Below are 27631 nucleotides of genomic sequence, written 5' to 3' on the forward strand. Positions count from 1 at the left end.
CTGAAACACTAGGGAAACAAAGCTGGAACTGGCAGAGTAGCCCATCATTTAACATAGTAAGAAAGCCGATCTCAGCATGGGCCAGCTAACATCAGTTTCCAAGGATGGAGTCCTACCCAGAGCCCATCGTTACCGATCATTGGCAAGGACATGGCAAAGCAGCTCTGATCAATTTGGCTTTTGGGAAGTGTCAAGAATCTTTTGTAGGTCAATTGCTCTGTCTTTATGAGAGACTTGAAATAAGGCAGCCATGCAGATATACCTTAATCCAGGTGAGAAACTATATCCAGAGTTTCTGCAAGTTATAAAGTTCCAGGGTAAACTTTTAAAAGGGCAGATTATTTTCATAGCCAACAATACTGGTGACTGCAAAGGTTGTGTTAACAGTAAACAAATTTCCAGTCTTTGAGTTCTCAGTGCTCGCATGCAGTAGTTCAGACTCTAGCCTCTAGCAGGGTGAGGCAGAAAACCAAGATGACAAAACAAGAAATGACAAAAGTAACATCCTCATTTGAGAACACACTATTTGTCTTTGATAAAATTTGCACCAAGCTCTGGGAACAAAATATCTGCTAGAGACAGAAGTGTGTTTCACGGAAGTTGAAACATGTTGCAGAGAGAAAACAGAGCCCTATGATTGCATGAAAAAAGTGTCACCAATTCCTAATTACTCCCAGTGCTCTGGGATAAGAGATTGTTTCTAGATACTGTCAATGGATTCATTACACTTACAACAAAAATATTTTAAAAAAAAAAATCTTTAAAAGGAAACCTGAAGTCTAGCAGCTTTTATCAGGATTTTTGCTGGAAAATTTCCTTATAAAGTTTGCTACATAGGTTTTCATTTACTCTAGAAACACAGGGACAAGACTTTGTAATCTGGCGATGTATCAGTGCTCAGCACCACGTTGAGCGCTCACAGAGAAAACTAGATACAGTCGTAACAAATTGTTTCTGAACTTCTCTGAAGCTTATAAAACTACTAGTACTATCTGAAAGAAGCTTGACAAGGTTCATCAAAGATTCATAACTTGTTGTTGTAGACTTCCAATGATGAATGAGAGAGGGTACATTAAAATTCTGCTGCTGCTGCTACCACTTCAAGAAGCACTTGGAGGATAAATACTGCTTCTACTGAAAGGCAACAGGTTTTGAAAGAATGATTCACATTTTCTAATACAATTTAGCAATCTTATTTAATAATTAAGGGACATCACCTGCTCTTGAAAGGCAAACCCATGACAGAAAATGCAACAGATTCCTTCACAGATACTCAAAGCCAAAGCCCAGGCTGCTGCTGTAAGAATGACGGTGCTCTGGATGACAGACAGGACTGATCCGCTTTAATTTTTCTCCTGCAGACCTTGCTAACTGCATTTAGGTTTTCAAGGCCAAAGAGTCAAGGACATTCAGGGAGTGTCTTCAACATGCCTTGGAAAAAGGTTCTCAAATGACCTGAGGTGGTGTGGCTTACAATGACTACACAGCAGCTCCTCCAAACTCACCAGTAGTGCTCATCAAAAATGAATTTTAAATGAACCTGTTAGAAAAGCTACTGAAGTCCAGAAGTATGTCTTCCTCTTCTTGCTCAGTATAAATCCGTAAGTAATATTACTGTTTGGACCTGCTATAAGTGGTATATACATAGAGATAATGGAAAAGGACTTCCCTTTGTTCATTATATTAACAGACAAGAATTTATTTAGTTTCTAGATAGCTTGTGTGCATATGTGCATATCAAGAAGCATGAAGTTAGATACCAAAGTATTTAAAGGCTTATAAACGGACAATAAATGGATATAGAAAAACCTTAGATTCCTCCACAGTTCATCTCATGCAATCTCTTAGAAAAAGATATACATACACATAAAAAACACCAGTCTACTTAAGTGTTGAACTCAAGGATCTAGAACTGAAATACTAAGTGACCAGATTCAAGGGTGATATAAACTGTGGTGGAAGAAACAAGGGTTAAACACTTTGCAGAAGTTTGGCACTGTTTAATATACTAACTTCCCAGGTGGTTTTACTTTCATTCTGATATAAACACTAGTCCCACAGTGGAGTTAACCTGTGAATACTCCTCATCTACTGCAGTGCAAGATCAAGTGCAGTGGCTCGAAGGGCAGATGCCCACCAATAACCTGCATGACTCCACACCATGAAAGGTTACAGAAGGCTTACACCAGTGCTTGCAACTGGAACACACTCCTGTGTGTGAACACAGCTCTGCTGTTTTGCAGCTAGGTTAAGTCTATGAAAATCTAACATCCTTTGCCAAATGGAGGCAACTTCTGATCTAGTCTAACAAAAAAGCCAACTGTGCTAATGCAGATAAAAAACATATTCCTGTACACATGTGGCTTTATTCACATTCCAGAATAGAAAGATTTTCTATCAAAATAGCTCATTTCCATTTGTACCTAGTTAAAACCAAAACAGGATAATTTTATTCTCAAATAAATGTCCGCAAGTAGATAGATGATCAGCATTAGACCCAATGCCACCATTTTATTCTACGCTTGCACTGGGTATGCTTTCAGTGCCAACAGTGAAAGATGAGTAAACCAGGATACCATTGTGTGATAAAGGAAGAGGATAAAAGGGTAGAGAGCAAAGAGGAATTAGAAGGCTGCAAAATACTGAAATGAGGAGCTGTTTGGATTTTTTTATTCTTTACATTTTAGTGCTTTTTGGCAGCATCAAATGACAGCATTACATGCATTCAGAGGCTGAAGCACACACAGTAGGCCCTAAGGCACAGCATCATACCAGGTCAGGTACTGATCTTGGTGACAGTGGAACAAACACATTTTGACTAATTCCAGTGAATTCAGTTCCTTCCTTCCATGAGAAAAAGTATTAATTAGTTATGATTATAATACCACCTAGACATGTAGTTCCCAGTTTCAGCTATGCAGTGCCAGGCATTACTCAGAGAAAGAACAGTTCCATCTCACTAGAGTTCATAATCTAAACTGACAAGACAGACAAAATGAGGGAGAAAGTAAGCACTATCACCTCCAGTTAGGAGATGGTGAGCTGAGAGATTAAGTGCCTAAGTGCCTGCCCAAAGTGACAAAGGAAGGCTGCGTAATGGGCAAGAACTGAACTCTTATTTTCTCAATCTGATAACTCAACTACAAGAACTTCATTTCTTGAAGAGGGATTATCTGGCTTCACATTATTTTTATATCCTTTCTGATTACCTGATTAGAGGATACCCTGCAGTTAACAGGAGTGAGCAGACCTCACTCAAATAAAAGTGTCTAAAAGTATTTAGAAGTCTAAGGGTTCACCTGTGAGGAAAGTGAATCTAAAGAGCAATGAAGGACTGAAGAATACATTAGCTACTTTGAATTAACTTCCTCTATGGGCATATCAAGTGCAAACTACCTGTGAAACCGCACTTTGTTTTACAAGGCTGTAGTGCAAATACAAGGAGCCGGTGGGGAAATAGCTACCATGTGGCAAAGTCTTACCGCTTTCCCCTGCATACTGAAGGCTTGGTATGTGGTCAAGTGTTCTGTCTCACTTTCAAGAGGTTCTTAAGATCCTTGGGTCTATTAAGTAAATATCCAAGTATTTGTGAAAATTAGACTTACGGTCCGAAGTCATTTAGGAGCCTTTGAAAGGTATATCCTCAGTGTAGAGAAGTTAATAATTTGAAACACAGTTTCAAATTCAGTAGATGTCCTGGATCTATGGTCATTTGAGAACAGAATCTGAGTTCTTGAATGAACACAGCCGTGGTCCATCTAGCTTCAGCTGCTATGTCTGATAGCAGCCACCTCTAGACATTTCAGAACAAAGTGGAAAAAACTTAGTAATAGGTAAGCTAGTCACAGGGTAAATAGTCTGCTGAACTCAAACCATTGGCAACTGGATGGCTCCTGAAAGCTGTGGGTTTCTACTCTTCTATGGTTTTATTCTTTCAAATGGAATTATCAAAATGTTTATCTATATAAGGGTATAGGTTCACATGGAACGGTACTGAGTATTTGGTGTCCTGATAATTGTATCCTTCGTAATGAACAATGTGTTCATTAATTAAAATGGGGCATATATTTCTTTTCACGTTTCACATCTCGACCTCTCAATTTTCTTTCAGTGCTCCTATTGTTTTTATGTTTTAAGAAAGCATAAATAAGAGCCCTCCTCCACCAGTTATTTTATACAACTTTACAATTCATTTATATACCTCTTTTTGGCTAGATGACTACTCAGCACTGGAAGAGCAGGAATGCTGAAAATCAGACCTGAGAAGAAACACATTTCAAAGACATGGATTTAGTACACTTTGATACGTACTAAAATGCACCCAACGAAAAGGTTGGTGGGAGGAAGGCTTCCAAAACCAGCACAGTGATGCTGGTCATATTTATAGGAAATTAATCTTCCTTTCAGACAAAAAAGCCCCACAACCAATCCAAAACAGTAAAAGCTGAAGCTCAAGAATAGGTCTGTGAAAATTGCTCTTGCCTGATGGTATTTTTCAAGCCGGAAACCAGTGTGTGCTTGTAAAGGCAGCTCAGATCAACATAGCAGGCTGGAAACGGCTAAGAAGTTTTGCACTGTGATGTTCTTACCTTCTGAAAGGGCAAGCGATTCAAACTGTCAAAGTGGATGTCATCCGCTCTGTAGTAAACATGGCTACAGGACAAGATGTTTCTGGGCAGCTGGGAAGACATAAACAAGCTTGTATTTGCTTGTATTCTTGCAGAACTACTGCTTACAACTGCAACATCCAAGTGGGCTTCAACTGTCCAGGGAGTCGCAATAAATGACATCAGACCTAGAAATTACCTTTGAATAACAACACTCTCCAGAAATTTGTTAAAGGATCTGCCATGTTTGCTGTATGTTGTATTTGCATTTCATTTGGAGGTTTTCGTAATACATTTAAATTTGCTATATATTGAGAACCAGGTAAGGTCTGAAAACGCGTTAAATATGTTTTAGAAAGAAACATGGATTCTTATTCCAAAATAAGTAAATGTATGTATTGTTAAAGCTACTATTAACATCACAGTTTGCATGTCCAGCAACTCAAGAGTTGTTAATAACTGTCAGAAACAGTAATTACTTGAAATATTTAGAAATAACTATGGTTGATCTTTGCATTCCTCTTAAGTGCCACAGTCTGTATATCTTCTGTCTTGTACTTTACCTTGCTCTTTACACCAAGCAAAATACTGTATAAAAAAAAAGTTACAGATGGAGCAGAAATTCCAGTTTGCTTGTACTATATTACTTCCACTATTATTTGCTTGGTACTATACATTACTATGCCCAGGTGAGAGCTATTCCGTAAGACTGGATCACTGTTGTGTTACTTTGTGATATACTGTGTGATATTTCCATAAATCTCAGCATGGTTTGTAGGAGCTATACCTTCCAGTCAGTGTTTCATGCTACTGATCAGTGGTTCCAAATCTGTTTAACAAGACTGAAACTGTCAGAACAGCGGGACAGTCAGATTTCTTCAGATCTGTCAGGAGACTGGTGATATTCGGGATGCTTCTTCACAGGAGAAAAGGAGCAACATCAAGGTTTGGACAAGTAAGAGATTTTGTCTTTTCAATTCTTCAGTCCATTTCTGTAATATATGACCTAAACATGGGGTCTCATTATTAGGAAAAAATAAAATATGAAAAGTGCTTTACTTATTGAGTTTGGCTACCCAGAAAGTCATGGAACTGGGCCACTGAAGTACATTTTCTCTTATACGAGATGTGGCCAGCAATTTAAAGGTAAGAAAATGACTACTTAAATTGTTTAAGCACTTACAAATATGTCTAGAGCTGTGACTGATTAAATTGCAACATAACATTATCTGCACCGGGCAGCATAATCCTTAGGTTGAGGTGTACCACTGAAATACATTATCAGAATTTTGATACAGCATGCTCATAGGTTACTGGGAGAAAAAAAAGGAAATGCTGTATTTTAGAGCAGAATTTTCCCTCCTTCCCACCTACAACTGCATTACTGTGTAGAACAAAAATAAATCAGAACAATGTGTTCATGAGCAATGAATGATCAAAAAACTCACCAGAGCAGGAATATGGATTGAAATCACTGATACAAAGTTCTGAGCAGCATGTATGGCAGTCTAATATTTGTTGCTTCTCAAAAAAAAAATAAATAAAAAAAATCTTACTTTTTTTCAACTCCTTTATTATTCATATTCAAATAAATATTCAACTTGATTTTGATCTCCTGTTCTATTCGTAGCAACCCAACCTTTATCTAACATCCAGTAACATTCTTTTATTAACTAAACTTACTGGGTTTGGTTTCCATTGACCTCTTGGTAGAAATTGTAGATGCTAAGTGGGGCTCACATGAAATAAGAGGTAAAATTTCCATTACCTTCCATGAAGTCAAGATTTTTACCAAGTTAATATAACTTTCTGTGACAGTCTGGTATGAGCACTGAAATGTTACACTTATGCCTCTGAAATGCATGCTCCTCTTCCATTAACATAATTCAGTTAAATGGATGGCATATCAAAATCTAAAGGATGGAATCCCTACTGGCAAAACTCTCAAGATTTTCCACTGTGAGCCTATTTCCCATGTAGCTCTTGAGTAATGGGCATTAAATGAAGTCTACTGGAAACAATGGAAAATATCCAGTAAATTCAAGAATTTTGGATCATGCCGTGTAAAAATTTTTTTTACAAAAATATCTGTGTGGAGACAGAACGGAGAAAGGAAAAGCAACAGACTGCTAACATCATACTAACATATGAGTAATCATGACCCCCCCAACAGCAGTGTCAGATCGTAACAACCTTACTTAGTACGGTTTCTGTAAGAAGGTGTAGGTTGAAGAACTTTATATTCCACTTTCAGTGGCTTAGTACAAAAGGAAGAGTATGGCCCAAGGAAACAGATGGAAAAACATTTCTGACAGCTTAAGTGCAGTTAATTATTTGTAGGCGAAGCATTCTGCTATCAGCATTGATTTGCTGTATTTGAAACTGAAAAGTCATAGCAGCAACAATTTTATTCAACATTGCTGCAATTACCTAATATAAATAGGATGGGCAGAAGCACAGAGCAACACCTTGCCAACAGGGCTGCCTTCTCATCCCTTCCAGGCAGCTACAGGTCAGCACACTGTGTAGCTGCTCTTTGGTAAGCAGCTCATTCAGCTCTCATCCTCCCACAGTTTTTTCTATCTCCTACCTTTTTCCTTTAAGCAGATTATTCTTTTTCTTTTTTTTTTTTTTTAATATTATATGTCTGGAAACATTTCACAAGCTAGGTATCACCATTCTGACTTTACAGAAGGTGCAAATGAGGAAAATAAATACTCATTTAAGCATGTGCTCATTGCACACCTGTTCAGAGGAGAAAAGGGAGATGAAATTTTTCTTATGATTTTTGTGGGATCTATCTGTGTCACTAAAGCATGTAAACCAAGCAAACTGCTGCTCCTCGGTAATGACATTTACTCTTTCCAGGAAAAGAAACAGGAAGTAGCAGGCTTGGGGAGGAACTCTCTAGCTTCCACCAACCCAAAAGGAGAAACGGGAGACAAAAGAAAGAGCACAGATTATTTCTCCCTTATAAGTGCGTCAAGGGGAAGAGACTGACTTTTGACCAAAGCTCACAGTATTTTTTCTGTTCTTCATCAACAGCTATGCAGTTCTTTACCTGCCTTGCTTTGGTCAATGTATTCTTACCTTGTGTTTAGCCAGATACATGGTGAGAGATTGAGGGCAGCAGGGATCTTGTATCCCTCATACTCCCTTCCTCTATTTGGGCTTCTTCTCTTACAATAAATACAACTGGCAAGTCTAACAGAGAAAATGACAGATCTGGTCTTGATAACATCCACTACACATGAGTACAATTCTTCAGAGGACAGACCACACAGCCACATCAGAGAGAAACTCAGGATAAGTTTCTGGACTTTTTACAGTAATCATACGCTTCTTGTTATATAACAACAGAGCTATTTGACTTTGGAAAAAAAAAAAAGTTGGTTTTTATTGCACCCTTTGGCAAATCCAGGGAGACAATTCTGTCATTGTAAGAAAATTACTAATTTGAACACCAGTACGAACATGGTATCGAAATCCTCCTGCCTCTGCAGCAGCACCACCACATAATGATTTAGCGCTGGACTGCAGCCAAGTGGTGTCATTCTGTTGGAGTAACCCAGCAAAATACTGCAACCCATCTGGGTAACACCACAGAGCAAGGAACATGCTGAGGGCTGTATCTTGTTCTGCTGTCTGTGAGGTCCACAGCTTCTTGATACTGCTGGACATTTTAAAAGGTCTCATTACTCTTGAGTTCTGGGTTGGAGATACCTGCCTTATATTAAACTTCCTCCAATTAATGCTTTGGCCAGTTTCATAAATTATTTCTGCTCAGGAGAAGCTTCACCAAATTCAATGAAAGGGGAAGTATCCTCACATTAAACAATTTTTCCATTGACTTTAATATTTTTCTTGAAGAGAAACAAAATGCTATTAAGAGAGGTGGGATTGCTTTTTTTGAATAAGGCTTATTGGAAAGAGCTAAGAACATCAGCTTTCATTGTCCATTCATAGTAAGGACTAGTTAGGGTAAGATAACTCTCCAGAATACTATGAACACCTGTGATCATCCACTCTTATTAATTTGACCAGAAAAACAACAGAGAAATCCTTTAAAGAAGATATGGAGAACGGAGGGAGAGCTTTTCAATGGGAACATGGAAGAAGAGGCAGCTCACTCTTAACAGAATGGAGGCCGAAAAGGTCTGCTCTCTCTATATATCAGTCTCTTCAACAGCATGACAGAAAGTGCATTCAGGCTAGTGGTGGCTCAAAAGCAGGTAGAATAAATTACCCAAGAATAAATTTATGCTGGAAATAGAGAAAAACTTTCTAGTACCAGAGCAGTCAGATCCTGGAAATGCTTGCTCATAGCAGTAGTGGGCTCAAACAAACTGTTCTGCTTTCAAGTGGAGTTTGGTAAGTATATTGATGACGTTGCCTGAAATAGAGAACCTGTTTTAAATGACCTCACATGTCCATTCAAGCATTATGTCCTTTGAAGTCACCTGAAGCTACATTCAGAAGTACGTAAGTGCCTCTTGTGCAAAGTCAAGAATTCAATGCCAACGCCAGTTAAAAAAAACTCACAGAGCTTCTACACAGCCTTGTAGGCAAACAATTGACCTGCTAGCAGTCTAGCTCACGCCTGAATCTCGGGATTTGAAAAGTCTGTGTTTTCAGGCAAGACGCTATCATGTTTTCACCACTCCAACCTCACAAAAAATATCCAGGCCTTTTGATGAAACAGACTTTAAAGCACATATCTGGAACACGGTAAGTCTGAATTAATTTATTTCCACCTCCTATGCATCCTGGGAGATATATGGAAAGATTCAGTCAGCTAGTCAGAGTTGAGAATTTTATGAGGTAGCAAGATATCTAGAAGTTACTCACTGTGACTTGTTCTTGTGATTCTAGTTCCTATACTTTGGTAGAACTAGATGCTTTAGTTAGGATGTAAAGAAGGAATTCATCTGACAATCATCAGCTTTTTATGGGTTGTGCATTAATTATACCATGGCAGCAGAGCTTTATCAGTTCTGTAATGACCCAGTGAAGTTTCTTAGCTCAAGCACATTCCAAATGAATACATCTATACTGCTTGCAGGGTCAGTGGGATTTCAAGAGCAATTTAGCCACTTCCATAGTCTGGGCAATACAAAGTAATGAACCATCGGAGTTCAAATTAGCTTCTGAAGTAACCTGATTTGGCAGTCTTGTTGTGTGCTTCCGGAACCAGGAATGCTACCCTGTAAGGAGTTAAAACTACATCTGGTAAGACGCATTAGCTATGTCTGTACTTGCAAAATAAAGAATGTCAGGACTTCGGATAACTTCATCATCTACATATTGTTAGAATGACCCCAGTGTAGATTTCATGCGGGCCAGCTAGCACTCTTCCAAGCCACAACCAGGCACGATTTGGGAGTTGGCATAGTCCAAGAGCAGACAGCTTGCATGCAGCAACTGTGCTTTGCAGGCTAAAAGGATTTATTTTTGTTAATGTAGCCAGATTAAACCAGAAAGAGTCTTGGCAGTACACATTCAGTAACTCCAGCTCAGTTTGGACCTTGCCAGACATGAGATGGCTCCATTCAGCCATTGCTTCTGCACCATACTCTGAAGCAGGGTATTTTAGCATAGAGTCAGTGCTGAATGTGAGACTGCATCTCTCCTGCTGAAGTCCTGTGCCCAAAATAAAAAGTCCTCCGAGTCTGGTACAGGAACAATCTATTGGCTCTCAACAGCTAGATCAAATTTGGCAAGGTCAGTAACGAGCTAGTGCTAACAAGGCCAGCTGTAACCAAGCTGGGGTACAGAGAGGCCTATCTACACTGTTCTGTGCAACATCTCTGGTAGCAACATACCTTATTAGCTCATTCACAATGCAAGATCCAAGTGGTCTCTGTGCATTGCACTGGTGTTAAGTCTTGATCTTACAGGCTACCCAGAGCACCAGTGGCTGCACCGCAATAGCTTAGTGACTTTGAGGGAACCAGCCCCGGTCCACCAGGTTCAGCACTGAAATACATTTAGCAGCAGTTCTGGACACTTAATGCCTTTGACCTGTCAATCAAAGAGATTAACCTAAAATATAAATAGATTGTGAGTATTTATGTAATGTGTATTTCTATATACATATAAAGATATACAGCCCATATATATGAATTTCAATGAGAATTATATGATAAAATTTAAAAACTTGTAAATTATAAAACCCCAAACATTTTTCAATACAAACTTCATACATGACAAAAACATTTTGTATATTTGTTTCAAATTAAATTTGACAGCAGAAATAAAGCTGCAACACAGAATAACAGACCATGATTAGTTGGTCCAGTACTTTGTTATCCAGCATTGTGATGAATATAATACCTATGTTACAATCCTCCTTAATATATGTAAGCTTTTACCTTTTATTTTTTTCTTTTCCTCTTTTTCAGTCAGAGTAATCCTATTCTGTTATGTGCTTGGCATGATTAGGTCAAACCCAATGCATTTATACACATCACTATGTTATTGGTGCATCACAGCTGAAGTACAGAAATATACTGGATGTTCACCTACAGGAACAGCATATCACTAGAACAGAACACTGCAACTGCAAACGCTCTTGTTATTGTTGTTATGGGTGGAAAAAAAAAAACCACTGAAGCAATTTTCAGAATATGTTGTATAGCTGTTCTTTCTAAGATGATCTTGCCGTCCAGAACAGTCATTAAGAAAGGAAATTTTGCTCCCTGGAAGACAGTACGGACTATAGTTTATAATGAATCCACTAAACCAAGCAGCATTATTCCTGGAGAGGTGAATAGTTGTGTTACCTGGCCCACCTTGTTGCATGGGAGTTTTTTGTGTGTGTGTGTTGAAAGTCATTTACTGCAACAGATTGAGAAACAGGAGATAAACACAGTTAACGCAGCTGTTCTCCCATGGTATTCTGCTTCTTCTTGCCGAGTCTCTTTCATGTACTCTACTTCTTGGGTTCAAAGTTTTCCTCTTTGCTTTTTTTTTTTTTTTTTTTTTTTTAAACTCATGCATCACTTGGCTCACTCATCCTCACACCTCCAGCCTTTGTTGTTTTCGGCCTTTAACGATGATCTTTCAGTTAAGAGCTCACCAAAGTGTAGATCATGCTGAATGTAAAAGAAAGACATAATATGAAAGTATCCTTTTGAAGCATACAGAGCACTTTGATTTTTATAAACCTTTACTGTCTGTTCCTCAGGTCTGACTGTAATGGCCTGTGCTTTCCTTTGCGTTCTTTCTCTCTAAAGCATCTTAATTATGGTGTATTCAAGATGGGTATCAAAAAGCACTCAAGAAATAACAAATTCATTATCGACATCCTACTGCACCACAAGCTGTGTTTGAGCTTATTAAAGTGCAGTCTGATATCTGAATTTGAACAGCGTAGAAACAAAACCATTTTGCTTTAGTGCATTTGATTTTTAAAACTTCAACCAGCAACTCTCAGCAGGGCAGGCAAGGTTTCCCCGTGAAACTGCATTATTTTGTTTCCTCTGGAAAAAACTCCAGCAGTAGAAGAAACATAAAATACAGACACCAGCTGGAATGAATCCATACATATTAAATGCAGTTCTGAACAGCAAAGAAATCTTAGTACATTGCCATGGCTGCATTTTACTGCATTTCTAATTCTGACAATACCCAGGAAAGCATAGCAAAATTGAATGTAATTAATACTATTTTATTTAGCACCAGGCAGTGGATTTGGATTATGGCCACATTTTAGAATGAAGCAAGCAGGGCTCAGAGGAAGCTGCACAAAGCAGAGTCCCAGCAGAAAAGACCACACTACATAGCTGACTTTGACAGAGTCTTTTACCCAACACAAAAACACGGGGTCAAAAATGCTTCTCTCTTCAGCCATGCCTTGCCATCTCTCCTTGCGCTACTAACAGAGCTTATCTAGCTTAACTGCCGTTCTTTCCACTCCCAGTCCCATGAAGAGGACTGGTGGGCAAAGGCACTCAGCCCAAACCCACAAAGCTACTGGATGTTGAACTCCTCCTCAGGTTCTCATGCCCCATCCATCTTAACATGAGCTAGCCACCTACCAGCTTCTGTTTCTTCTACCCTTCTACTTTCTCCTGCTTATGTATGCAGACACAGGTACATATGCATGCACATGTGGACAGAAAACTTTGTTCTCAATAGTATTTACAAATAATACTGAGAAACAACAACCTGCAGCAAAAGCTTCTCAAGATATGGGGAACAACAGAACAGATAACGGGCCAGTAATCAAAGGAGAAATAAGATTTATTTTCTTCCATCATCATACAAACCTGCCTTACAGAGGGATTACTGCATGCAAGACTGGCTTGAAGAGGCACTCTATGCAAATACATTATGGAAGAAGTAGAAGGAAGGCATCATAAAACAACACCTCTGTTTGAAGTGCAGTAACCCTTGTTGTCAAGTAGTTTTATGGTGTGATTACAGGGATGACTAAAAGCACAGGGATCCTGCCAAGGCATGATCCTCACATATTCTTGCTCTGGGCATTTGTGACTGAGCACTAAGGACATCTGACAGGGGCAGGTGGGACGACACACAACTGGGGTGCACATCTTCAAGAATGTACTTACATTAGGAGTCTGGACCACACACAGGCTTACCCTGTCATGAAAGGCAGTCTGTAGGAATGACTACAGGCATAGTGCACCCCATATTTCTACCCACCATTTACCTACCCATTTACTTATCTTGAGCATCACTACACCAGCAGATGTATTTTTCTTATGATTCTCTTGAATCATAAGACCATTATAATTTTTATTTGATGTAATGCCATTATTATAACATTTGTTATTTCACCCATCCTAAGAGACTATGCAGAGGAGCAAAATTTTTTTCCTTTGGTTGGCTCTGGGGTTTGGCTCAGATCTTAGGTAAATGCTTAGTATTTTGTACTGAGGTGTCAGCAGATATAAGCATATGCTGTGGTAAGTGGGCATGCTTCCCTGAATCAAGATCCGAAGCAAGTTTTATAAAAACTAAGGAAAAAGGCAAACTGGTTCCAGTCATTCCTAAATAAATTTCACATGTCAAATGAAAAGCAGCTACTATTTCCTTAGTGAAACGACCAGACTTACCAGTACAGATAGTAGAAGAATGAAAGGAGATAGAAAGCTAGCTTACACCAGGCCTCTTTTTGACAGTAACTCAAGGTATCTGCATTCATGACTGCAGGTGGATCATATGCTAGCTCTGAACTATCTGCTGGGCAACGAAAATACCTGAAAGAGCAGGAGAAGACATCTGGAATGACTCTCTAATATTTTGTATTAAATATGTGCAGATACACATCTTCCTGATCACCAGCTCAGAAGACAACCATCTTCCATGATACAGGAGGAATTTTCCTCTCTTTTTCAAGCCTCTATTTCTGGACATTGTTAAAATCAGGATGCTAGTCTAAGACCATTCTTCTAGAACAAAGCAATTAATTAATGCAGACTTTCTGTGTTCTATTTATTCTTTAGATTAAAATGTTCCCTCTTCTTATATAGTTATTTCTGGCTCTCTAATAACTTACATATTGTGCGTGACAATATGCAGTGGTTTGTGATTACAGAATGAAGGAGGGATTACTGGGCTCGAACTGCATCTACACAACTGATTTTCAGACATTTTGAAAGGTGACTGATAGTTAAGTTCCTCCAACTCTGAAAAGGTAAAAAGTCAATATGAAGTAATATAAGAGCTGGCTGACCAATGTTTTCTACATGTAGCACTGCTCAGAAAATTACCATCCAAATAATTATAATTGGAAAATCTTTTTTCTTCTTACATAGGAGAAGTTTCTAATTATTCTCAGCAGTGACTGGAGGTATGAGAAAATCCTGACAAAAGAACTTTTTTGGCAAAGAAGCTTCTGCCTCAGTTACTTTGCAATAAAAACAAAAGCAAAGCAAAAAAGAAATCCTCAACAAAATTAATGAACTGCTTTAAGATCAGCACAAATCAGGTAAAATACTTATTTCTGTTGCTTTGAAATAGTAATGTAAACACTGAAGATTGCTGGGATTGCTTATAGATAGATAAATAGATAGACATATATATAACATAGATATAAAACCCTCAAACACATAACCAGCAGCAAACCTTGAAAGTATATGTTCTCATAGTAACTTTTCCTTCCTCCCTTCCAATATTAGTCACATCCACTTAGTCTCTAATAACATTACAAGTTCTTTTACAGGGACCACAGGTGAAACCTTGCTTTATTATCTTCATTGGCATGAAGATATTACAGTATCTTCCCATGGTTTTGTACAGAACTTCACACAACGAACCCAAACCTGTCTGTGGTTAAGCAGAAATTATGGAGAGCATGTGGAAAATAATTGAAAAAAAGACAATCAAAAGTTCTCTCCAAAGGTTGATATCATTATTTAGAGTTTGATCATTTCCACCTTGGACATAAAATACAATTTTTAAAATTTGTTTTTTAAAAACCTCTTAAGTCAGTACTATTGTCACACTTTTGTTGTTAACTCTTAGTAAAACAGCACCATAAAATATTATTATTTTTATTACACCCAACCAACAGGGAGAAAAGCATCTGTAGCTTTATTTAGCTTTCTAGCAACTATACTGGCACTAACTTCTGAATAATACACTTTATCGTATGACTGCATTACTACCAAGCTTTTGCAGAAAATAGTGCAAAAACCCTACTACTTTTTAGTTCCTGGTGCAGATAATGGTTTTGCCTTCTTTACAGATTTTTTCTTTAAGCTATTTTGCACAGGAGATTTCTGCTACCATATGGATCTTTGTAACAAAAAGAGACCCTGACAGACAAAAATAATCTGTGCTTTTACAAACATTGTGGAAATGCAAAACTAGTGAGGACTCCAGACTGACAGCCACAAAACCTGATGTCTCTTGGTTATCTTCAGAAGCAACAGAAGGATGATCTTCCACTAGAATGCAGAGGAAGATGCAGCAGCAGCAGCTGCTGCACTGCCTGTCCAGAAAATATTAATGCTGCTCAACAGCAGGTCTTTCATTATCAACTCTGAAAGCACCTTAGTGAATATAAACACATAGCAGAGATCCAGAGTGGAAACACTCCCCACTTTTTCATGTGGGCAGGGTGAAGACAACAGCTCTTCTTCTACTGCAATTCCTACTCCAAGAGTTTCTAAGAGAGACTCCGCTTGCAGAAAGAAATTCTCCACTGTACAGGAAGAAAAACTTATTTTATATTGAAAACAAACAAACGAAAAAAAAAGAGCATAAAGCTGACAAAGAAGATGAGAAGCAAAATTCTGTCAGCCTGCCCAGTCTCTATTTCACAGCTCCAATGGAAAGGTTTCCTGGCTAGGGCTGAATGAATAGGTCCAAGATCTTTCAGATATGAACTGCCTTACAACTCCCTATCTGTGAAGTATTTAGAGCCTCACCAAGTTCCAATTTCAGTCCAGCCTATTTAATTCTCAAGTTTTCATTCAGTTGTGGTGAGTGCATCCTGACATCCTTCAGGATATTTAAGTTAGTAACTGAAAGCCAAGTTTATATTATTATGTGTTTACCCATCCTAAATGTTCATGAAATATATTTACTTTTCCTCTGGAAACATAAGTTTCAGCTGCTTCTAGGTAAAAGATACTAGGCAAAAGATATTCAGTCATACTCCTGTCACTGCACTTCATAATTCATCCAACCTGCATGTGTGCTCAGTTGGCAAATAAGGCTAACAAGCAGTCAGTATATAAAAGATAGGCTTACCTCCAGAAGTGATAAAAAAGCAAAGGAACATTTAATCCCAGTGTTAGCCACTCCTGAGCACACAAAAACATTATGCAGAAAAGACTATGGATAGAGTACTCTGGCAACACCAGCTGAAAAGAAAGGAACAGAAATAATATATGTCAGTAAAACACCCCTTTGATTTTCGTCACCTAAACAGTTTTTCAGAAAACAAACCATCTCTGCAAGCCTCTTGTGTGTTTATGTCTGTCCCTAGACATACCTCGTTGATAGAAGGCTTGGCTATGACCAGTGAACACAGAACGCAGTGCCAGGTTTGTTCAGGTTCTAACCATGGCTGTAGTCCAGGGGCTTGTTGAGAGGCATGGGACAAATCACTTACTGTCTTACTGCTGCTCCAGATTTCTGTCTACAAAACAAAACTGTCTCCCTCACAGAAGCACTGAGATTAAACAAATGTCTGTAAAAGACTTCTTAAAGAACTGTTTCGTTACTCATGCATTCAGAAAGGAAATAAAACTATACCTAAAGCTTCACCTCTATACTGGAGGAGCATCCTTGGAAAAATAAAAGGCTGCTTCTCTCATTTTGATATGTTATGTACACCCTAAAGAGATAAAAATCCATTATTAAGTCAGTGTTGCACGCTAAAACCCACCAAGACAGGAAACTCACTTCCTCAGTAAATCTATGGCTCCCCACACTACTTGTTTCAGACCCAAGATGATTCTATTAAAAAAGAAAGTGAGTGGGCAGCTGGCAGAAGCAGAAATTTATGTGATGTTGATTCAGAGAAGTTATTTCTAAAGGCATTTTGCTTTTTTCACTGTTTCCCCATTTCTTAGCTGGTTTTCTTTTCTTGTTTCCTTCCAGTTTTTCCAATGACTTCTTGGAAATCTCTCTTTCTAAAGTCAGTCATAGAAGAGACTAATTTCCAGTAGTACATATTTCTCAAAGCTAGACAATCCCATACATGGTTCTTCTGCATCCCTTGCTGCATCTTGGAGCTACATCAACCAAAGTTAAATCACAAAAAGCATTTGAAAGGCTTCTTTTGATATAAGTTCATTTTCATCTGTCAAATAAATTAAGTGAACCCTATTTTTTCAAAACAATGTAGAATCTACTATACAGCTACTCCCAACGCCTACCTACTCCCATACAGCTGTGCTGCAATCAATTCTGTCTTCTTAGTTCTAGAGGTCTTTCCACCTAATGCACACCGTATTTTTTAACTTTCATTTAACTGTTTCAGGTGGTGAAGTTAACACATTTGGATATCTTTGTCTACGCCTTCAACTTAAACATTCTCAAAAGCTTATCTTATGTGGATTACAAATCATAATACAATTACATAGTTCAGATTCCAGATGGTAGTTATTTATCATTGCTGGTTTGGTGGGGTTTTTTTTCATTTTTAGAATGTGATTTACAACATGACTATAACCTTTCCCCAAAGAATGATTCATCTTCATCAAAAATTGCAGAGAAGAAAGGTCTTCCTGATGTACATCTACCCACAAAACACTACCACACTTAAAAGCATATTACATTCATTATCACATATTTGATTTCTGATTCCAACACAATCCACGGACTTAGCAAGAACACAACCCTAGTGCCTGATCAGTAGGCTGGCTGGTAATAACGGGGAAGGAACGTCATAGTGAAAATTTATGCAAAGCTTAAAAACCAAACAAGAAAATCTGCTGTGAAGCTAGAAAGGAAACAAAGGAAGCAGTGGACTCTTGGAAACAGTCACTCTCAGTCACAGTTTCTGGTGTAAATTAAATCTAACTATGCTTTTGATAGAACAACAGATGTGTCATTTATGTCTCTTCACCCTTTTCTTGGAGTGACATTTTCCTGTGGACATAAAAAAAAGGATCAGTGCTGATCACAGTTTCTAAAGAGAATTCAAGCAAAGAAGCAAACAAAGCCCAGCCTGCAAAGACAATTATAGTTTATATTCAGGCGATTTACTTAAGAGACCAAATCTAAAAGGAGGTGAGAGAATTGAAAGCATAAAGTGTAGAAAGGCACTAACAGCAAGGCTTGTGAGGAAAAGTAAACTCAATAACTAAATAACTAAAAGACAACACTGCTTCAGCTCTTGGGTGCAAGAATCATCCTGCAGTTTGACACAATGTCCTCTGAAACCAATGGAAACTTTCCATCAATTTTAGCAAACATGGGATCTAGCTCCTGGAGAGAAGGAAGCTGGCTGTGAAACAAGCAATTCTTCTTGTTCCTGCTGAGGTAGTCAACTGCAATAGTAACTTCTGCCATACAGAAGGCTGTGCAATAGGAATTAAACTAGCATCTTTAATTCATTCCCAGGAGAGCATACGAAGCTGTCAGATGGTAGACACATTAGGATACAAACAGTATACTTCTATTTTGAGCCAGGAACACCCTGATTCAGGTACAACCTCTGCTTTCTGACACAGCTCAACATGAAGTCTTGAGATGGTTACAGAACACAGAGTTGAAGGACAAAATCAGCAAAAAATGAAGGACAGTTCTTTAGAGCTGCAACTTGGTCACTTTGAGAGCCAAGCTAATTAATGGCACTACAAATTTATCACCAGAAATACTACTGGCTGACATTTACCTGTGGAAAACCACAGGAAAGCCTGAAAAATAAGTCAGCTTCTACACCAAAATGCTGCAAGTCAGAAATACCTTTTGCTATTAACATAAACCAGGGAAAGAAACTACTATACCTTTCTAGCTTTTGCTCTAATATGTATAGTTACAGTAAATATCTGTATCAGTAAATATTCAAACCCCTTATTTACAATCCATCATTTGCATTTAAAATGTAAAATCTTAGGTAGATATCATACTCCTATTGTTACCATCTCACCACAAATATACAATACATCCTCATAGAAAGTATTACAAACACACATGCACATGTAGATATATTCTTCCCCTTTAATTCCAAAGAAAATACGGCAGGCTTTGCTGTGTATAGATATCTAGGTTTGGCTGAACTAAAGCATGGGAAAACAAGCACTGAAGCTAAGCACCTGTCAGCAGCTTCTTTCTGTTTATTGGAATGCAAAGACCTCTGCAGACTGCAACTGCAGAAGGGCATCTCTTGGGAAGCTCAGTCCTAAATAATTTTATTCAGTATCCAGTTTCCTAGATATATGCTGCTGCTGTTATATAAAAGATAAGCCCACCTTTTTCTGTCTGTCATTTTCTGGCTTATTCCGTTTATTATATGGATAACTCCTTCTCAAATGTAATTTTGTTTTTACAGAACATTATATAATTTTTACATAGAATGGCTCTTACAGTGTGTCTTGCCAGCGAACAGGGTACAAAATACCTCACAGAAACCAAAACTGGGAAGATAATATAGCAGGAATAGTAATCTCCCAATGCTATTAAATTCTCATGCTTAGAAAATCAACTGCAACAAGTGAATCAAACTGTTCTCCCTGTCACTGAAATGTCAAAACCTTATGCTTCTTTCCAGCACTTCGCTTAGGACCAATACTCCTGAGTGCTACACAATAATAGTAATTCTCATGGAACTGTTGTTTTTTCCCCCCAAAAGACACTGAGTCTACACCAGTCTCCATCTGTGCACGCCAGCCTCCCGACTGTAACCATAGATTTTACACAGTACCCAGAAATTGCCAGTCATTAAATACTCTACCTTTCCCAGGGTTTCTGAGAGCCTTCATTATACTGTTAGAGGCTGAGACAACTTCCCTTCTTAATGCCTGCCTTCTCCTCCCACAGATGGCAGGAAAAAAAAAACCTGAAGTGGAGGCTGAATCTCTTCCACATAAGATAAAAGCTCTGGTGAGTGGAAGTTTTCAAGTGGAAACAAGTTTTTCACCTTACAAACACACAAGCCCTTTTTATCCACCTAAAAGCAACAAGAAACCGAAAACACCATGCACGCATGGTATCACTCCAGGGCCCCAAATCAGGCCTGATCTAAGCATATGCTTGCTTTACAGCAACGGTTAAATGCTACTGCACCTACTTTCACTAAAGGATGGCTGCAGCTTGCCATTATGGTGCTCTCTGCTGCGTTTTTCCACCATACCCCTTGCACCATGCAAGCTGACCAATGTAGAATTGGTCCCCATCGTAGCAGGCAAAGAAGGGATGGAGACATACCCAAGGTTCTCAGAACACAAGAGTTACTTCAATTACACTTTAGACCACCCTGAAAGAGCCTGCCAGAGCTAACCTGGTTTACTGGGCAGTATCAGCTGCTGAATCGTGAGACATCATGAGACCAAACAGAGATGATTACTTAATGACTCAAATTCTCCTAACTGCACAACACAGACCACAGAAGTCAGAAGTGTAGTGCAAGCAAGTGAAAAAAGCAGAAACACACAGAAAAATAGTAGTGCCATCTGCATCAACCCATTATGTGCATGAATCTGGAATGCTTGTACACCAAAGCAAATGGTGTATTTGCACCTGCTGTTGCACAAACCGAAGTAGGGTCAACTGTGCATAATTTAAATACAGAGAACATCTTAAAATTTGCAACAGTTTTAAACATACTGCTTACATTGACCAAATTGATGAAACACACTAAATTTACTGCTGAAATACACAAAGGTTTCCCACTTACATTTTCTAGTGTATCTTTCTAATTTACTTTAAAAGATTTGAGTTACTTGACTTCCAAAGCTTCCTCTGAAAGGCTGCCCTAGAGCCCAATGCAATAATGTCACAGTAAATACACTGAGATTTTCAATCCAAATTTTCAAGTTCAATTTCCTTCAGTTCTCCTGTTAAAATTCACACTTGCTTGTGTCTCTGCAAGCTCTGTTCTCTAGTTGCTTATAGCAATCACTTAGAAACTCAGCTGCACAGTTAATTGTTATAACACAAACCTATAGCCAAAGCATTTTAAGTAATTCAAAACCATGGGATGCAAACCTCTAAAAGTATTCAGCAGTTTGCTATGCAGATGTATCAAACTAGATGAAAAGAAAACGTCTGAAAATGGATTCCAGATCATCAAAAGAACAACCCTCTGTTGACCCTACTAAGTTCACATATACAGCTTTACATTTTATCTGTGGGAGAGCAATGGTGCATGCATGCAAGGCTCCATATTACAAACCAAGTACAGAGCACAACTAAAAGAAAGGATGTAACATCTCCGTTTTCACCCCTCCACCTTTCTGGATCACGATGAAGCAAAGCAGCACAAAGCCACTGCTTTGTGAAGGTAATTTCATTATTCTAATGAACTATTGGAATGTCTTTAAACAGTATTAAGTGGTTGTGAACGTAAGTCACTCCACAGCACAAATATCAGACGATGAAATGAACACAAAGAACCTTATTATCATTCTCACCAAGTATTCCGTATCCATCTGTAACACAGTACCAGATCTAGTATTATAACACAGAATTTCTGGATGCTCTTTCAATCTCAACTACTAAACACATCTATATTTAGGCCTATCGTTTCAGTTCTCATTGTCTCATTTTTGTCTTCTGCAACATGGGGGCAATTATATTCACAATCTATAGATTCCACTGGAACTAGTTTATGATTAGAACATTTCAGCTTTGTCATAATACAAATAATAACTTTAACAAGAGTGACAGAGGAAGATCAGATCTTTATGGGACATTCATCAAGAGTATCTATAAATATTTCTGTATTACAGAGCCTATGGGAGGTCATAACAGCCACCAGGTAAAGAGGTTATGAAACAGACCTACAAAAAGACCTCTCCACTGTAAGGCCTGCAGGGCACCAGCACAATCCAAAAAGCACCCCGTTCTTGGAAGGCACTTCAATAAGGCAGATGTGCTGTGCTCTTACAAGTATATCTCCTCTGCGAACTGTTCCTTTCCACTCAGCAGGGATCAGGAGATATCTTCACAACGTTTCTTTTTTTAACATTAATTCAGAACCACTAAGAGAGGCTAGGTTAGCAGCCCTGGAGTGCGGACTTCTCTAGCTTTCACAACACTGACACGAAACTGGGTAAGAAATGCTTTCTTGCCCTACTTCACTGTTGTATTTCAGACACAACCAGCCAGGACGCCCCATAGCTGGGTTATTCCAATAGCTCATGGCATCTTTGTGCGCTCACCCCAAACCGGTGAGAATGACAACTAGTACCACAGCTGTTCGTTAGGATCTAGAAAACCAGCCCCCCATTTCACAGGCAGGTCTATGAATGCAGAAATCTCAATAATCATTAAAATGAAGTTCAGCCATCTGCACAGGACAGGAAGGGCCCTCAGGCCTTCTCCCGGGGGTCTGTCTAAGACTGACAGTTCCACAAATGCTGAAAACTAAGTGTTCACTACAGGGTTGTTTCTGTGTCTGGTGCGTAAAGACTCAGTCTGATGAAGCAGATTTGGTACAGTGCAGACATGGTAAAGACAATCCCTGCCCTGCTATTCTAACAGCTTTATTGAAAACATCAGCATCTAAATGCAAGGTAGGACACTGAACTTCCAGCAGAAGCAATTTTGATCCATATAACAGGTATGATGTAAAATCACTGCAGTATTTTTAGGTATTATATTGCTTTTTGTAATTGCATAGTGGCTTTGTAAGTCTGATCCTGACTTACATCTACAATGAACATTCTGCTAAACATAACAGTGACATTTGATTTAACCCCTATTTCTTTAGTTTTATTAAAATGCAAATATTTACTTTATTGCGTACCAAATTAAAGCAAATACAGTCCATTAGCAAGTCAAATTTTGCCAATATCTTCAACACAGCTCTGAGGAACAGATGCATAAATTACATTACCCCAAGCAGCTGAGAAGTACACTGCTCTCAAGAGTACATTACAGGCAACAGTTACTCATTTACATTTTTGCTGCATCTTCACTTCAGCCTTATTCTGCTGTTACTTGTGATATTCTGATACCGAAAGGACATATGCTAACGTATCCTCCACAACAGTACTGGAAGAAGTTGAACTGTAAAGCAAAGCAATAGGTCATCTATTATAGGGTGATACTTTTTTGCCTCTTTGATTATTGACATATAAACATTTAGAAGATGAGATTAACAGCAAAAAACAGTCAGTTAACCTGAAATAGTTTTGTATGTAAATATTTCCATGAGTAATAATATTATGAGTAACCATATGTACCTTCCTTCAAAGGATATTACAATTTCCATCAGGCATCACACTGGCAAATCTTACTTCCTCCCTGAAGTAGAAGGGGGGTAAGGACCAAACTGTGACCAAGTCACAAGTTTGAACTCTTCACTCTTGCACTAGTTTTGTAACTTTTCCTCTTACAAGCGCCCCCTGCCTTGAACACCTGTGCAGGCACAGCAGGATATATCTTTTCATTATCCTTAGGTAAGCACCCAGACAGCCTTAGGTAACGACTGCTAAAAATAACAATTGTTATGTTCTAACTTTTGAAAAGTGCTGAATTCAGGAACTTGTAAATTTGACTAAAAATAGTGCTGGAACAATGCACACAATAAATGAGCGTCAGTAGTGAATGAATTGCCTGCCAGAAATACTATACTTCCCCTAAGTTCTTAAGTCCTCTGTTAAGATCATATTTCCAGATATGGTACTGTATACAAGGAAAGGACAAACGGGATTATGTTCAGTATTTTGATTGCAATAGTAATAACTTTCTATTAAATATGAAGCAAATATATTTACAATAAAATAAAAAGTGTGAAGAAGAGATGCACTTCCTCTAGTTAAGCAACATCTATGGGATTATTTGTGCAGAAAGTATAAATACTGCCAGATCTTTGGTCCTAATTCTACTGTCAGTTCCACAAAATATCTGCACTGCCAAGTTCCAATCTTTCTGATGACATTAAAATTATGTGGGTGCCCAAGAGACTACTGGAATAAGGCACAACCCAATTTCATCCCATTCCACACTTCATAGATAATAAATGTAACAAAAGAGTAGGCAGAAAAGACTTAACAGAAGGAAAGAAAGAAGCTTTTAGATGGTCTGTAGAATATTTCCTATCATAGTGCAAAAGAGGAAAAGGCAGCTCAGCAACAAAGGTACTGAAGGCCTAGATTTTGTCTACACTACAAATTCATTACAAGATTCAGGAAAAATCATTACGTCCCTCATGTTTCCAGATGCAAACAAAATCTCTGCCAAGTGTGAATCACTATCAGTATGTTAACTTCATCCTCTTTTTAGGGAATCTGTAGAAAACAATTAAGCCAACACAGAGCTAGTGAAAGTGTATAACACTTCAGTTAAAAATACTTTACTTGCTTTTTCCATATCCCCACTTCCCCTGTAAAACTGCATTCTTCTTTCTTTCACTCGTACAACCCAGGGACAGCTCCGCTGTTTACATGAACAGCAGATTTAAAATTTATCTCATGCCTCTCAACTCACAAGAGATGCTGTACCAAAATTCTCTAAAAAGAACCAATCCATAAGTAACGATTTCCATAAACTAAAAACTGTGTACCGATACATTTTTAGCTAACTTCAAATTTTATCCTTAGAGAGTAAAGTTATTCATTCCTAATATAAAGATACCTTGTCAGAGCCACTCTGAAGGCCAGGAGAAAGTTGTCTTTATCATCTAATAGCAGTTTAGCAGTATCTTTCAAGTATGCACTGAAATGCACAATTACAGTTTTACATCTCTCACACATGCTCAGAATCTCATGTAGTTTTAAAAGTCCTAGGTCACTTTAAACAAAGAAAACTAATTTAGTTTTATGAAAGATATTGTAATTACAGTCCAAGTCCTACCCGACAGAATGCATACAGCATGTCAAGCTTACATCCTACAAAATCTGCAGACCTAGTTAATGCTTTAGAAAAATCAGTATCCTTTATTCCAATGCCTGCATGCAAACTCTAGAATTTCTTCTGAGGCAGCTTAGGAGCTAATTATATGTCCATACATACAGCAGGAGGTGTAGCTCATATTCACTCTGATGTTGACAGAGATCTCTCTCATCATATTGTCTACGGTTATTAGTATTTCTGTAGAGCAAGCATCACAAGTCTCTATGCGCATGACAAGAATTCTACTCCCAACAGTCTACAGTACTACAGACTACAATAGTCTGACTCCAAACTGGGCTAGATTTGAACATCTGCTGTAGAGATTAAAGACTACATGCAATTATTAACCCAATGAACCATCACAGCCCTCAAAAACACAAACAAATTTTTAGCTTCAATTAAAAATGAAAGATGCAAACTATACCTGCTAATAAGAAAACTAAATAGGTCTCTGAAAACAAGGTTTCTATCATCAAATCAGCTGCACAAGCCTTCCTCTCCTGTTGGGTACATGTCTTGTAAGCATAAACAAATGCTCTTCATATTTATTACCATGTGGTTTTTGTAGCGCCTGGCACAATAAGGTTTTATACATTACCTGAGTCTGAACATATTGCTGTACCACAAACTTTAATGAAAACATAACAGAAAAGGAGAGCCAAGTCTTGCTGAAAGGAATCTCTGGCTAAACCACAACAGGGCCTTTAAAAGATTAAATTATAGAACTAAGGAAGTAAAAAAAGAACGCAAAATTCAAAGACTGGCAAAACATAAGACAGCAGAATATCCACCTCAAGACAACAAAAGCAGATTTGTATTGTATTTTCTTCCAGAAAGAAGACAAACAGAACAGCCTGAAATCACCCTTTTGAATTTATTTAAGACACCTTTAAAATGCGAAGTTTTCATATGATAGTGTTAATTCAGAATATCACTGTAGTCCAAATAACAGATCATATATTTAAACCTTTAAAAAAAGGATTACTGAACAACTTTTTCATATTCATATTATCAGGCTAGTAAACAGAAAGTTCAGATCTTGATAAAACTATCCAATGCGATCTAATCAAAAGGCACTCTACTTTGTGGAAGTTTGTACCAGCCACCCTCCTTCACAGCACAGTCCTCTCCCAGTAATAGCTAAATTCAAAGGGAAGAAAATGATGATTTTCCAAGGGGTAAAGCATTAGTAGCTCAAGTGAAGTGCTGAATTGTCTAATCAAAAACTCATGTTTCTTCCCCTCATTCTACCCAGAGTTTGACCTTTATTGTTTCTCTTGAGTTTCCCTGGGAATTTCTGCACGAATTCAGACACATCTGGCCATAACTACCAATGATGCACTACACAGTTTTTATCTAAATGGTGTCTAAAATATAAGAACTTCAAATACAAATCTAAGTCCAGGCCTATTCCACATGGGTTTATGCTTGAAGATCAACACATTTCTCATCTCAGAGCAATAAACAGAGATTGCTCCAAGTTGTCCATGTCAAGGAGATTCTGAGAGGGCCCACAGAGGGCTATCACAGCTGCTTTTGTTGTTGTTTGATCTTAGAGATGAATGATAAGCATCAATGTCAAACTTGAAGTCAAACCCTTCCTAAATCCAGGGATGTTCAGAAAGCTTTTTGATATAAACCAGTTGTGTTGCACCACTGAATTGAAGCGCAAAGATTTTTTTAAAGAAAAATATATACCTGAGATTACGAAAATAATTTTTAAAATGCATAGTATTTACTGAAATTGTACAAGCTTCTGTATTGCATTGAGTCACACATAGGGAGACTCTGAATAACTATCTGGGTACCTGCAGTATGTTTTCTATATTTTATATTCTCTTTCTATAGAATCCTATATTCATTCTTCAGAAATAATCCACAGTCTCCTGATTAGCGTTTACGCTCCCAGTCACTCAGTAGGAAGGGTCTCCTGACAGTTTTACTGCTGCCCAGATGATTAGTCAAAACTCAGCAGTTGATGAAGCGTGAATGACAGAGCATTAGATACATCAAGAAATATAACATGTACTGAGAAACCAGTAACAATGATGAACTCTTTGGTCTCTAATAAGTGTGGACAAAGTTCAGGTGCTCCATCATCGTAACAATAGCTGTTAACAGGAAAAATATCACATGGTGCCATTTTTTGTTCCCTTTGAGATCTTTGTTACAGCAGCGGTTTCTCAGAACTCTGGAAACGTCAGCCTCTTTGTCCTGCAAGGCAGAACACCACTGCTGTTTCTAGAGTCCAAAAATACCTTATGACTAGACTAAAAATCCTGTTTTCCTCTCAGATAACACAAGCACCTAAACTTCAAAGACAATGTTGACTACCAGTTAGGAGGTGCTGAATATAATGCATACCACAAAGCTGGCACCTGATTACCTTGCAGACTTATCCCTCTAGTATGGCTACGCTGTTGCTTTTTCTATAAAGTAACTAAATGAGGAATTAAAATGTCTTTACTGAGGTTGTAAATAAATCACAGCACTACAAAAGGTAAAACTGTTGCTGCTATTCCCAGTTCCACAACAAATAA

The 27631-nt window shown here is 38.2% G+C and overlaps 1 protein-coding gene across 1 annotated transcript in view; it reads right to left on the minus strand.

Annotated features, from left to right (window-relative positions):
* Window positions 1-10818: 10818 nt before the first annotated feature.
* The window catches only part of CNIH3 (cornichon family AMPA receptor auxiliary protein 3), a 47145-nt gene continuing 30332 nt past the window's right edge, over window positions 10819-27631 (minus strand). Inside the window, exons 4-6 of the mRNA XM_056357842.1 lie at window positions 16332-16444; window positions 13688-13831; window positions 10819-11701 (exon numbers count right to left, since the gene is read on the minus strand). Coding sequence (XP_056213817.1) covers window positions 11674-11701; window positions 13688-13831; window positions 16332-16444 — 285 coding nt within the window. The 3' untranslated portion in view covers window positions 10819-11673. The remainder of the gene's footprint in view (window positions 11702-13687; window positions 13832-16331; window positions 16445-27631) is intronic.

Source organism: Falco biarmicus, chromosome 12 (assembly GCF_023638135.1).
Source record: "Falco biarmicus isolate bFalBia1 chromosome 12, bFalBia1.pri, whole genome shotgun sequence".
Taxonomy (NCBI): Eukaryota; Metazoa; Chordata; class Aves; order Falconiformes; family Falconidae; genus Falco; species Falco biarmicus.